Raw genomic sequence first — 14,963 nt, 5'->3', positions numbered from 1 at the left:
GATCTGGAGAAGGGAATGGCAACTCACTCCAGTATTCTTGCTTGGAGAATTCCATGGACAGAGAAGAGGAGCCATGAGATCTGACGCAACTGACTGAGCGACTAACACAAGATTCAGTTCAGTTCAGCCGCTCAGTCGTGTCCGACTCTTTGCGACCCCATGAATCACAGCACCCCAGGCCTCTCTGTCCATCACCAACTCCCAGAGTTCACTCAAACTCATGTCCATCTAGTCGGTGATGCCATCCAGCCAGCTGATTCTCTGTCGTCCCCTTCTCCTCCCGCCCCCAATCCCTCCCAGTATCAGAGTCTTTTCCAGTGAGTCAACTCTTCGCATGAGGTGGCCAAAGTATTGGAGTTTCAGCTTTAGCATCAGTCCTTCCAATGAACACCCAGGACTGATCTCCTTTAGAATGGACTGGTTGGATCTCCTTGTAGTCCAAGGGACTCTCAAGAGTCTTCTCCAGCACCACAGTTCAAAAGCATCAATTCTTCAGCGTTCAGCTTTCTTCACAGTCCAACTCTCACATCCATACATGACCACGGGAAAAACCATAGCCTTGACTAGACGGACCTTGGTTGGCAAAGTAATGTCTCTGCTTTTTAATATGCTATCTAGGTTGGTCATAACTTTCCTTCCAAGGAGTAAGCGTCTTTTAATTTCATGGCTGCAATCAGCATCTGCAGCGATTTTGGAGCCCCCCCAAAAATAAAGTCTGACACTGTTTCCATGGTTTCCCCATCTATTTCCCATGAAGTGATGGGACCAGATGCCATGATCTTAGTTTTCTGAATGTTGAGCTTCAAGCCAACTTTTTCACTTTCCTCTTTCACTTTCATCAAGAGGCTTTTTAGTTCCTCTTCACTTTCTGCCACAAGGGTGGTGTCATCTGCATATCTGAGGTTATTGATATTTCTCCCAGCAATCTTGATTCCAGCTTGTGCTTCTTCCAGCCCAGCGTTCCTCATGATGTACTCTGTATATAAGTTAAATAGGCAGGGTGACAATATACAGCCTTGATGTACTCCTTTACCCATTGGGAACCAGTCTGTTGTTTCATGTCCAGTTCTAAATGTTGCTTCATGACCTGCATATAGGTTTCTCAAGAGGCAGGTCAGGTGGTCTGGTATTCCCATCTCTTCCAGAATTTTCCACAGTTTCTTGTGATCCACACACTCAAAGGCTTTGGCATAGTCAATGAAGCAGAAATAGATGTTTTTCTGGAACTCTCTTGCTTTCTCCATGATCCAGTGGATGTTGGCAATTTGATCTCTGGTGCCTCTGCCTTTTCTAAAACCTGATTGAACATCTGGAAGTTCACGGTTCACATATTGCTGAAGCCTGGCTTGGAGAATTTTGAGCAAGATTAGTTTAAACTAACACAAGATTAGTTTAGCAAAATTGGTGCGTGCAGGCTCAGTCGCTTCAGTCGTGTCCGACTTTTTCCGACCCTATGAACTGTAGCCCGCCAGACTTGTCTGTCCATGGGTTTCTGTAGGAAAGAATACTGGAGTGGGTTGCCATATCCTCTTCCAGAAGATCTTCCCCACCCTGCTGGCTTCAGCACTGCCGGCGGGTTCTTTACCGCTGAGCCACCGGGAACTGCGAGTAACCCTGCAGCAATGTCGTACTACTGAGTCCTATGGGACTTGTAGTTTCGGACGCAACGGCACATTCTCCCGCACCTCCACCCCAATCCTTTGGGACTGGCCAGGAAAAAGTGACTTGCTGGTCAGTGAACCTGAGCAGCGAGCTCCGGACCTGCGGGTTGAAGGAGCCGCCTCCTCAAGAGAGGATGACCCGCACACGCCCCCAGAATCAGCTGCCCCGCGCGCTGCCGGGCGCCGAGGCGGGCGCGTAGTGATGGCGTCACGGCCCGGTGCCGCCCCTAGGTCTCCCTGGCGACCGGTGCGCTCTCCGCGCCCAGGCGACGGAGATGCTGGCGAGGCGGCAGCGCGACCCACTGCAGTCCTTGCAGCGCCGCAGTCAGGAGCTGAAGCAGCAGGTACCGTCTGGTGAGAGGCCCGGGCTCTGGCGGCGGGCGAGCTCTGGGGCGCACCCTAACTCTGAGAGTCAACCCCAACCCAACCTTTCCAAGTTGTAACCTCCCCCACCCGCAACGTCCCGGGACCAAACCCTGATTCTAGCCCCTCACGCTCCCAGCCCAACCCCGGGGAGGCTAGGAAATGGGATCCTCGATTAAGTGCTGTCCTCCTGTCCCTCCACCCCACCTAACAGCTCCCTCTGCAACCTAACAACTCTTCTATCCCTTCTCACCTCCAAATCTAAACAAATAATAACATTCCAACCATCTCCGCACCCAACATCACTCTCCTCCATTCTCCATGCTTCCTTTCCTTGATCTCTCATCCAGTGGAGGCTCTTGAGTGTTTTTGCTTCTCATGAACCCAAGCTAAATATGCATCAAGGAATAATATATAAGAAAAATATTAAGACCATACTGGTCACATAAACATGAGAAAGGTTGTCTGCTAAGATAAGCAATTGCAAAGGAAATAAGATACCACAAACACTTTAAAAATCTAGATGCTCAGTACTGGGGAGGCTGTGATGAAACAGGCACTTTTACTGCCCCAGGGTATAAGGCACAGCATTTCTGGAAAGCACCTTGACAACATGTAGAAGATATTTATGCTCCTAGTCTGTGTAATTGCATTTCCAGGAGGAGGCACAACCTGGAATCAAGATTGCTAGGAGAAATATCAATATCCTCAGATATGCAGATGACACCACCCTTATGGCAGAAAGTGAAGAAGAACTAAAGAGCCTCTTGATGAAAGTCAAAGAGGAGAGTGAAAAAGTTGGCTTAAAGCTCAACATTCAGAAACCTGAGATCATGGCATCTGGTCCCATCACCTCATGGCAAATAGATGGGGAAACAGTGGAAACAGTGGCTGACTTTATTTTGGTGGTGGCTCCAAAATCACTGCAGATGGTGATTGCAGCCATGCAATGAAAAGACGCTTCCTCCTTGGAAGGAAAGTTATGACCAACCTAGATAGCATATTAAAAAGCAGAGACATTACTTTGCCAACCAAGGTCCGACTAGTCAAGGCTATGGTTTTTCCCGTGGTCATGTAAGGATGTGAGAGTTGGACTGTGAAGAAAGCTGAGCACCAGAGAATTGATGCTTTTGAACTGTGATGTTGGAGAAGACTCTTGAGAGTCCCTTGGACTACAAGGAGATCCAACCAGTCCATTCTAAAGGAGATCAGTCCTGGGTATTCATTGGAGGGACTGATGTTGAAGCTGAAACTCCAATACTTTGGCTACCTGCTGTGAAGAGCTGACTCATTTGAAAAGACCCTGATGCTGGGAAAGATTGAGGGCAGGAGGAGAAGGGGACGACAGAGGATGAGATGGCTGGATGGCATCACTAACTCAATGGACATGAGTTTGAGTAAACTCTGGGAGTTGGTGATGAACAGGGAGGCCTGGTGTGCTGTGGTTCATGGGGTCGAAAAGAGTCTGACACAACTAAGCAGCTGAACTGATCTGAACCATACTTTAAAAAATTGAGACAGAGGTTGAGGGATGGAGGTATTCATCACAGTATACTTAGAAAAGGCTGGATACAGCTTAAATAATCAGTAGTAGGAGAATGTTTAAGTAATTTATATTGGGATATAATACAGTGATTAAATGTTTTTATGGAGATTTTAACATGTTAGGGGAAATATTTGTGATAAAATGTCAAGTTAGAACAAATATAAAATTGAATATTTCAGTTTAAAAATTTTATATGTCTCAGTGGTAAAGAATCCATCTGCAATGCAGGAGACATGGCAGGAGCCCACGGGTTCCATCCCTGAGTCAGGAAGATCACTTGGAGGAGGAAATGGCAACCCACTCCAGTATTCTTGCCTCGGAAATCCCATGGATAGAGGAGCCTGGCAAGCTACAGTCCATGGAGTTGGAAAACAGTCGGACACGACTTATCGACTAAACAACAACAGCAATACGCAATATACCTAGAAAAAATATGGAAAGAAATGCCGAGATGAAAACTCTGTGTAGTAGAGTGCTAGTTGACTGTTGTTCTGCTTCGTATTGTTTGATATTTTCGTGATTTTGAACACTGTATACTACTTTAAAACTTAAGAAAAAGGTTAGTAGAGATGAATGGGTTGTTTACTTCCTGAAATTCCTATTTCACTTTGCTAATTTTACTTTTTATTTCTCATTTGATCTGTTAATATTACCAAGTATCATTTCCACTACTAAAGTGATTTTGTAATCTTTAGCAGACAAAAGATGTACTGAATGGTCATATTTTATCCAGTTTTGGACTTTCATTTAAAAAGTGCAAAAGATTGGGTGGATAAATATTTCTTTAGGAACTCTATGGGAACTATAGTGGTACAACAAAATAGAATACTCTTCTGGTAGAAATAGAAATAAAAGGTGATGAGACACTGACTTAGGCTGAGCTCTGGCCAGATGCCTTATACTGTACTGAATTTTAAATTTAGTGGGATGTTACAGAACCAGAAGTTGCAGAAGTAAGCCACAACCATTGTTACAAAGATGGGACAGGACAATCACCAGGGTTATTCAAGCTGGAGCCCAGTTGGCTCCTGAGCCTTTTGATACCCTGTGTGTCTGGGAGGGGCTCTGTGATACTGTGGGCTCCTTCTTCCCTGGCCCCATAAAGGATGTGCTTCTGCTCATGCTCAGTCGTGTCTGACTTTTTGGGATCCCGTGGACTGTAGCCCAGCAGGCTCCTCTGTCCTTGGAATTCTCCAGGCAAGAGTACTAGAGTGTTTTGCCATTTCCTTCTCCAGAGGATCTTCCCAACCCAGGGATCGAACCCACACCTCCTACATTGGCAGCCAGATTCTTTACTGTCTGAGCCACCAGGGAAGCCTCCACAGAGGACACCTGAGGCAAAAAATGGCACAGACTCCCACCCTGTTATCCATGGGACAAGTTATGAAGGACCCGTCTGGGGTATGCCTGTGATGACTGACTGTCACCGTGTGTAAGTGTCATAAATGACAGTTGCAAAATGGCAAGAGTAGAGAATTTTTATTTCTCTTTTCAGCCACTTTATCTTTCCCACATCTATAAACCCAAAAGATGTATGTGCTTCCTTTGTGGGTATGTTGGCAAAGTTACAGGTAGTATTTGGAAATTGCTCACTCACAGTATAAGAATAAGAATGAGGATAAGGAAGAAAAAAACTTGTGGTTTATTCATACAGGGACTATTACTCAGCAATAGGAAAGAATAAACTAGTGATACACATAGCAGTGTATATGGAAGTATACTTCCAATATGGAAGTATCTCAGAAACATGCTGTGTGAAATGATTACACAAAAGAGTACATTCTGGGAACTTTCTGGAGTAATAGTAATTTTCTATAGGTTGATAGTCATTTGGATTACACGGCAGTTGCCAGAACTTAGCAAATACAGTCTTAAGATGAAATGTGTGTTTCATTTGTACGTAAAATTCACACCAAATACTGAACTCTAGTTAGTGATACCCATGATGTATTGTTTAAGGGAAAATATACTGATGATTGTAATTTTCTTTGTAATACGTAAAAAATTAGATGGGTTGATGAGTAGATGGATCAAAAAAGTATAGTAAAATACTAATGGTCGAATCCAGGTGGTGGGTGTATGGATGTTCGCTGTACAATTCTTTCAGCTTTACTGTGTTTTTCAAAGTGTTCATTATAAAATATTTGGGAAAAAATTAAAATTTTATTTCCTAAGGTTATATGGTATTTAACAACGTGATATTTTAGACAGTCTCCATTTATTGTAGGTTGATGGGTTGATTTTTGAGAGTCGACTGAAAGGAGCTCTAGAAGCAAGTAAAAGGAGAAATATGTACCAAAGGTAAAGTATACTAAGTTATGGAAGCTTTGTAGAGACTGTACTTAGATTTCAGTGAGCAGTATTTACAGCATAGAAATTGAGGCATTATATATTTTAAATTAATACAGTTTCTGAAAAGACAGAGTAATAATAGGGAATAATATTGAGGTAATAATGAATGAAATTTTCCAAAAGTATTTTGAAATATTTCTTACAATTATCTATGTCTACCAAGCCTAAATATTGGAATAAGTTTAAATAGAGGATGACAAATGTTAAAAAGAAGTAGCTTACATTTATTTTGTACTTTTGTATATACCAGACAGTGTGACCCATGCTCTAAGAATTTTTTCTTAATTAATTTTCATAATAACCTCTTAAAGTTAGTGATCTACTCATTAATATAGATGTGAAAATTAAGGTTTACAGTGATTAATTAATATGTCTAATATTCAGTTCAGTTCAGTTCAGTTGCTCAGTCGTGTCCGACTCTCCGTGACCCCAGGAATCACAGCACGCCAGGCCTCCCTGTCCATCACCAACTCCCGGAGTTCACTGAAACTCATGTCCACAGAGTCGGCGATGCCATCCAGCCATCTCATTCTCTGTCGGCCCCTTCTCCTCCCGCCCCCAATCCTTTCCCAGCATCACAGTCTTTTCCAGTGAGTCAACTCGTCGCATGAGGTGGCCAAAGTATTGCAGTTTCAGCTTTAGCATCAGTCCTTCCAATGAACACCTAGGATTTATCTCCTTTAGAATGGACTGGTTGGATCTCCTTGCAGTATTACTCAGCTATAAAACATCAAAGTGGGAAGGCAATAAAAATGTTTTAAAACCAACAAGAAATGCAGAATTTATTTATTTAAGTACAGTTGACTTACTAATGTGATGTGTTAGTTTCTGGCATAAGGCAAATTGATTCAGTTATAAATATATATATGTTCTTTTTCGGATCTTTTCCATTATAGTTTATCACAAGATGTTGGATGTGGCTCCCTGTGCTATGCAGTGGGACCTTGCTGTTTATCCGTCCTCTGTATGATAGGCTCCATCTGCTAATCCCCAACTCCCAACCCCCCTCTCCCCGCCTCCCCCCGGCAGCCACCGGTCTGTTGTCTTGGTCTGTGACTCTGCCTCTATCTCCTGGAGAGGTTTATTTGTGTCAGTGCTTGTCCTTCTCTGTCTGACTCACTTCAGACAGTGTGATAATTCTAGGGCCGCACGTGTTGCTACAGATGGCCTTACTTTATTCTTTCTAATGGCTGAGTAGTAGTTCATTTTATTAACATGTATCTGCCGCATCTTCGTTATCCGTTCCCCCTTTAATGGATGTTTAGATTGTCTCCATGTCTTGGCTGTTGCAAATAGTGCCGCTGTGAGCAGAAGGTGTATCTTTCCAAGTTCGAGTTCTCTTCAGGTACATACCCGGCAGTAGGGTTGCTGGACCGATCGGCCAGCTCTAATTTTAATTTTTTTGAGGAACCTCCATACTGTTTTCCTCTGTGGCTTCACCAATTTATATTCCTACCAACAGTGTAGGAGGCTCCCCTTTTTCTCCACACCCTCTCCAGCATTTGTTTTCTTACAGACTTCTTAATGATGTCCATTCTGACCAGTGTGAGGTGATACCTCATTGTATTTTTGATTTGCATTTCTCTGGTAACTAGCCATGTTGAGCAGCTTTTCATGTGCCTTGCTGGCGATCTGTGTGTCATTTTCGGGGGACTGTCTACTTAGGTCTTCTGCCCATTTTTTGACTGAGTGGTTGTTGTTTTGTTGCTGTTGTTATTGAGTTGTATGAGCTGTGTGTATATTTTGGAAATTAAGCCCTTTTGGTTGCATTGTTTGCAAATATTTTCTCCCAGTTCATATGTTCTTTTCATTTTGTTTATGGTTTCCTTTGCTGTGCACAAAGCTTATAAGTTTGATTACATTCTATTTGTTTATTTTTGCTTTTATTTTTATTGCCTTGGTGTCGTTAGACTGACCTAAGAAAACATTGCTATGGTTTATGTCAGAGAATGTTTTGCCTGTATTCTTTTTTCAGAGTTTTATGGTGTCGTGTCATATTTAAGTCTTTTGCTTTTGAACTGTGGTGTTGGAGAAGATCTTGAGAGTCCCTTGGACTGCAAGGAGATCCAACCAGTCCATCCTAACGGAAATCAGTCCTGGGTGTTCATTGGAAGGACTGATGCTAAAGCTGAAGCTCCAATACTTTGGCCACCTCATGCGAAGAGTTGACTCACTGGAAAAGACTCTGATGCTGGGAGGGATTGGGGGCAGGAGGAGAAGGGGATGACAGAGAATAGATGACTGGATGGCATCACTGACTCGATGGACATGAGTTTGAGTGGACTGCGGGAGTTGGTGATGGACAGGCAGGCCTGGCGTGCTGTGATTCATGGGGTTGCAAAGAGTTGGACACGACTGAGCGACTGAAATGAACTGAACTGAAGCCATTTTGAGTTGATTTTTGTGTTTGGTGTGAGGGTGTGTTCCAACTTCATTGATTTACATGTGCTGTCCAGCTTTCCTAGCACCACTTGCTGAAGAGACTGTCTTTTCTTCATTGTATATTCTTGCCTCCTTTGTCAAAGATTAATTGACTTTAGGTGTGTGGATTTATTTCTAGGTTCTCTATTCTGTTGCATTGATCTATGCCTGTTTTTGTGCCAGTACCATGCTGTTTTGATTATTGTAGTTTTTTACTATTGTCTGAAATCTGGGAGGGCTATGCCTCTAACTTTGTTCTTTTTCCTCAGGGTTGCTTTGGCAACCTGGTTCTGTATAAATTTTAAGATTATTGGTTCTAGTTCTGTGAAAAATATCATGGGTAATTTGATATGGATTGCATGAAATCTGTAGATTGCTTTGGATAATATGGCCATTTTAATAATAATAATCCTTCTAATCCAAGAACCAGGAATTTCCAGGTGGCTCAGTGGTAAAGAATCCACCTGCCAATGCAGGAGTCACAGGAGACACAGATTCCATCCTTGGGTCAGGAAGATCCCCTGGAGGGAGAAATGGCAACCCACTCCAGTGTTTTTGCTGGAAAAATCTCATGGGTTCTGGTGGGCTACAGTCCATGGGGTTGCAAAGAGTTGGGCATAACTGAGCAGCCGAGCATGCACACAGTCCAAGAACATGGATCATCTTCCCATTTCTTTGAATTATCTTTAGTTTCCTATATCAGTGTTTTATAGTTCTCAGCATATGTCTTTCACCTCCTTGGTCATTTATTCCTAAGTATTTTATTTTTTAAATTTTACTGAAGTATAGTTGATTGACACTGTTGTGTTAATTTCCTCTCTACAGCAAAGTGACTCAGTCACACACACACACATGTTCTTTTCTGTTACGGTCTGTCACAGGATAGTGACTACAGCTCCCTGTGCTATACAGTAGGGCCTTGTTGTTTATCCATCCTATATAGAGTAGTTTGCCTCTGCTAACCGCAAGACCCCTGTCCTTCTCTCCCCTCATCCCTTGTCAACCACAAGTCTGTTTTCTATATCGGTGAGCCTGTTTCTGTATCATAGATATGTTGATTTGTATTGTATTTTAGATTCCACATGGAGTATTTTATTTTATTTTTTGACGCAATTTTAAAAGGAATTATTATTTTTACTTTCTCTTTCTGACATTTCATTTTTAGGATAAAGAAATGCAACCAATTTCTGCATGTGAATCTTGTATCCTGCTACCTTGCTGAATTTATCAGCTATAGTAGTTTTTGTGTGGAGTCGTTAGGGTTTCTGTGTATAGCATCATGTAATTCGCTTACTCTTCTCTTCCAAGTTGGATGCCTTTTATTTGTCTTTGTTACCTGATTGCTATGACTAGGACTTCCGGTACTGTGTTGCAGTGGTGAGAGTCGGCATCTTTGTCTTGTTCCAGATTTTAGCAGGATGGCTTTCAGCTTCTCAGTATTGAGTATTATATTGGCTATGGGTTTGTCATAAGTTGCTTTTACTATGTTGAGATATGTTCCCTCTACACCTGCTTTGGTAAGAGTTTTTATAATGAATGGATGTTGAATTTTATCAAATGCTTTTTCTGCATTTGTTGAGATGATCACATGGTTTTTGTCTTTTCTTTCTTTGATGTGGCGTGTCATATTGTCTTCTGGGCTGAATCCTGGGTTTATGGAATTTTAGAGCTATGGAAGCATTTAAAAGTCCAGTGCGCTCCTTATTTTAGAATTAGGAGACTGAAGCCCAGAGTCACTTAAGTCTTCTGAGTTTTTGTTGTCATACCTTGTACCTTAGATCTTGCTGTGAGGATCACCCAAGCTAATGAGTGGAAAGACACTTACGTATGAGTTTTTAAACATCATTCATACAATAGAAATTGCTTTGCCTGCTTAAAGACTGAACATATGATTTTATAAAATAGCATTTTTGGTTATGACAATTAAAAATTCAATATTTTTCTTTCTTTTTGAAAATTTAGATGTGTCCAACTAAAACAGGCAATAGATGAAAATAAAAATGCTCTTCAAAAATTAAAAAAAGTAAGTATTACAGTTGATCACATTTTTTTGAAAAAAATCTGTTTTTACCTGAATATTTTATTAAGTGGGAGTTCCTACCCCCTAGAGTGGGTAGGTTCCTGGGTTCATATAAGTGTGGAAGTGTGAACCAGAGCTCCAAATACTGACAGAAAAATTTCAGCTGTGATGAGCTCACCCAGCACTGAGGACTTGGAAGAACTTGGAAGAAGCTATTTTTATTATTGCACTGTGTAAGTTTTATGTTTTACAGTTTACAGTTGTTTTCATTTTAATCACACTGTGGGGAAGTAGATTATCTGGCCCAGAGGGTGTGAGGTAGAGAAGCTTCCTGAATCACACAGCAGTTCTGAGATCGGTGACTGCAGAAATGGGGGGAACTAGAATTTTCTCTTGGCAATTCCATCAGGATCTCCTCTTTTAATACTAGCCTGAGCTTCAGCAAAGTGTTCAGGGCCAGAGACTCAGAGAACACTTAGGGGGGAAGGCGTGTGGGAGTCATCGCCCTGCCTGTGTGTGAGTCTCTGTTACTGCATTTGAGACAGATGGTTTCTAAGCATCTCTTCCGAATTTCTCCAGTGATGAAAAACTGTAATTCAGGAGACTGACTGGCCCTAAATTGGAAAACCTAACTACTGGGGCTTGCAAAGGTGAAGCAGTTTTCCCAGTGTCTCACTGCCAGTCGGCGACAGAACTTGGACTTGGCACCTGTCTTTTTAACTCCAAAGCCAGTCCTCTGCCTGGAACCTGTGCCTTACTGACTATAGAGGATCTGCAATACCTAGCAACAAAACAAAACAAAACAAAATTAGAGGTATAACTTTATTATGCCGTTTGATTCACATTCCAGCATAATCTACATTTCTTTTAAACTTATTTATCTAAGATAGACATAGTCTCATATTGATATTTGCTTTGTCTTGTATCACGTATTGGAGTTTTTTTTTCTTTAGTGAAGTAGACTTATTTTCTCTCTTAGGCTGATGAACCTGCACCTGTGGGAAATTATTATCAGAAGAAAGAAGAGGAGCACAATCTTTTGGATAAGCTTACCCACCAACTGCAGGAGCTTGCTGTGTCCATAAGCAGAGAAAATGTCACTGAGTATGTGCCCTTCCTTTCTTTCTTCCGTTCAAATATTATATCACCAACAGTTTAAATGTTTTATTTAGAATAAAGTCGCATATAGATAAAACTGTAACAGTATAATCTGTCAACAGTTACTTATTGTATATAGAACAAAGTGTGAGCTTCCAGGAGAGATGTAAAGAAGTGGAAGCTATAATCTCTCAGGTAATTCATAAGCTAGTTGGGGGAGCAAAATAGAGATATGAAAAGCTCAATAAACAGACGTTAGAAAGTAAGGGTCATGCCTTTAATGTCAGGGTTGATGTGTAAAAAACAAAATTATCTAAATTATCTGTTTGCTTATTTCCTCCTTTTGTAAATATTCTTTTAAAAATGGAAGTAGAAACATGCATTCTTTTCCTGATGGAGTGGATGTTAGTAATAGGCTTTGTAAAGTGGAAAGAAAACTTCACAGTGTAAACAAACCCAATTCATAGGGAGATAAAAAGGGAAAAGCCAACTATTTAGACTCTTCAAATGCTGTTCCCATACTTTTACACTGTATTCTGGGGAAAAAAACACTAAAGAATATATTATTAGAAGGTTTCTAGAATTTCCATTGATTTCCAGTACTGAGAATGACAAAGTGGCTGGTATTGGACTTAACCTTCCTACCAAAAAAACGCTGTAGAATCTGGACAAAATATACAAAATGGCTGTCTGAGCTGTCTGAACATCAGCTGAGCAGGACTGATATCCTTAATACAGAGAAACACAAGAGGTGACTCCTGTATTCACCCAGACCCTCTCCCTGGCGATAGTTTATGGGCTGTGTGATGCAGGAAGGTAGATCCCAGACAGGGAGCAGTGGTCTGTCTGGGCTCCAGAGATCAGATTCTGGAGTTGCTGGGACCTAGTGGTCCAGTGGTTAAGACTTTACCTTCCAATGCAGGGAGCTGAGATCCCATGTGCCTTGGGGCCAAAAATCCAAAACATAAAACATAAACAATATTGTAATAGTTTCAATAAAGACTTTAAAAATGATCCACATAAAAAAAGAAAAGGTCTTAAAAGTTCTGGAGTTGCTGAGGCCCCTGGGACATGTGGGGAGAGGGAAGAGGCTTGCAGAGAGACAACTCCAGAAATCTGAGGGGACTCCTGGGCCACAGAGAGCTTGAATCCAGAAGCCTGGCAGAAGGCACCTGCTGGGAGACTGAGAGCTTAAAAGGTTCTGGAGGTCACAGAATCCTGGAAAAACGTTGGGGTTTATACCCAGCTAGGGCAGCCTACTCCACTGTTCTTGCCTGGAGAATCCCAGGGACAGGGGAGCCTGGTGGGCTTCCGTCTGTGGGGTCGCACAGAGTCGGACACGACTGAAGCGACTTAGCAGCAGCAGCAGAGTAGAGAGAGCTTGGTGAATGCTTCATGCATCTGGCTAGAGAGCACGTAAGACCCATGTCTAGGAGTAAGCAGTACACCCTAATGTTCAAAACTGTGATCTTGGAGTACAGACAAAACTGGAGGAAACCTTTCCCAACAAAACCTAAAACCAGACCTTAACAGGAAAAAGATAACAGGACAAAATTCACTACTCATTAAAGGATGACAACATCATCCAGAGTCTCTAAATATATTGTCCACAATGTGCAGTAATTATTAAAAATAATGACTAGAAATGCAAAAAAAGTAGGGGAAAATCAATAATAGATAATTAAGCAGTGACAGTCAATAAAAACAGCCCCATATCTGAACTAGATAGTAGAGTAATCTGACTGGGATTTTTAAACAATATGATTAATATGTTAAAGAAAATAGAAAAAAAGATGGATGAAATGAAAAAAAAAAGAATATTTTAAGAGAATTCAAATGTAGAAAATAATCAAATGAACATTCTATAACTGCAGAATATAACACCCGATGGAGTGATGGCTGAGAGCTTTCTAAGTCTGACTCAATATACAGCTTCCAAAAGGTGGAAAATGTCTCACAATAAAGAGGAAAAATAATCAGTGGAAACCTGGGTGACCCAGATGTAAAAATTAGCACACCAGAACTATCAAAGAAATATTTTCAACGTGTTAAGGAATTTGTTGGAGAGATAGGCAGATTGGTTGATTAGAGAGGATCTTAAGCAGAAAAATGAAAACTAATACAGACCAAAATGGAAACTCTGAACCTAAAAAACACAGTATATAAAAATTTTTTTTTGATTGGTGGTTTGACAGATAACTAGATACAGTAGAGGAAAAGATTAGTGAACCCAAAGACTGGGCAATGAAAAACTTTCAAACTCATGCACAAAAAGAAAAAAAGAATGAAAAGAACAGAACATAAGAATGGTTTAGGACATGGTCAAAAGTTATAACCCATGTGTAATTGAAATCCCAGAAGGGGAAGAAAGAGAGAATGGAGCACAGGAAATATTTAAATAAAATTTTAATTGAGATTTTTTTTTTAAAGTTATTGATTCAGTGATCCAAGAACTTCAGACAACCCCAAACAATGAATATATAGGAACTACACATAAGTGCATCAGTTAAACTGCTGAAAATTCAACATGATGGAAAATCATAAAAGCAGCCAGTGAAATAAACATGTACAGGCAAACAATTCAAATTAAATTGACATCTTGTTAGAAAAAAATACAGGTCAGAGGATAATGCAGTGACATAAAATAATTAAAAGGGAAAAAAAATCTGTCAACCTAGAATTCTATATATAGCAAAAGTATCTTTTAGAAATTAAAGTGAAATGAAGACATTTTCAGACAAACAAAAGCTGAGGAAGTGTATCAGACAAGAACTGAGGAATTTGCTATAGGAAGTCCTTCAGGCTAGAAGGAAATAATCTCACATGAAAACTTGGATCTGCAAAAAGGAGTGAAAAGCCCTGGTAAGTAGGTAAACAGAAAAGACTGTTTTTCTTCTCTAAATGTCTTTTTAAAAAACACTTGATTGTGTAAAGCAAAACGTACATTTGAGAATTTATAATTTACAGTCAGTTCAGTTCAGTTCAGTCGCTCAGTCGTGTCCGACTCTTAGCGACCCCATGAACCACAATACGAAAGGCCTCCCTGTCCATCACCAACTCCCGGAGTTCACTCAAACTCATGTCCATCGAGTCGGTGATGCCATCCAGCCATCTCATTCTCTGTCATCCCCTTCTCCTCCCACCCCCAATCGCTCCCAGCATCAGTCTTTTCCAGTGAGTCAACTCGTCGCATGAGGTGGCCAAAGTATTGGAGTTTCAGCTTTAGCATAAGTCCTTCCAATTTGCAGCATTTATACCCCACAAAATTGGTGCAGGCCCTGAATAGTGAATAATGCCCTGTAGCTTCTAGGAGAAGCTAGGTCCCTAGGAAGCAGTGAACAAAATGTTTTTTGTCAACTGAGTAATATAAATCCTTGTTTTTTGTGTGTTTCTGTGTAAAGATACCTTGTTTAATGTATATTACTGATTCATTAATATTGAACTCAGCCAACAGCCCTGTAATTTATGCCTGAAGAAATCTAATAATAACACACTAGTGTTC

The 14,963-nt window shown here is 41.0% G+C and overlaps 1 protein-coding gene across 3 annotated transcripts in view; it reads left to right on the top strand.

Moving 5' to 3' along the window:
* Window positions 1-1,893: 1,893 nt before the first annotated feature.
* NPHP1 (nephrocystin 1) overlaps window positions 1,894-14,963 on the top strand; it is a 66,424-nt gene continuing 53,354 nt past the window's right edge. For all 3 annotated transcript variants that reach the window (XM_088841684.1, XM_055400426.2, XM_055400424.2), the window contains exons 1-4: window positions 1,894-2,005; window positions 5,798-5,871; window positions 10,306-10,366; window positions 11,343-11,467. In XM_088841684.1, the coding sequence (XP_088697810.1) occupies window positions 1,937-2,005; window positions 5,798-5,871; window positions 10,306-10,366; window positions 11,343-11,467 (329 nt within the window). In that variant the 5' untranslated portion in view covers window positions 1,894-1,936. The remainder of the gene's footprint in view (window positions 2,006-5,797; window positions 5,872-10,305; window positions 10,367-11,342; window positions 11,468-14,963) is intronic.

Source organism: Moschus berezovskii, chromosome 11 (assembly GCF_049115385.1).
Source record: "Moschus berezovskii isolate FMDL1 chromosome 11, NW_MosBer_1.0, whole genome shotgun sequence".
Lineage (NCBI taxonomy): Eukaryota > Metazoa > Chordata > Mammalia > Artiodactyla > Moschidae > Moschus > Moschus berezovskii.
Note: the sequence above shows the minus strand (reverse complement) of the source record. Positions and strands in the feature narration are given on the sequence as shown.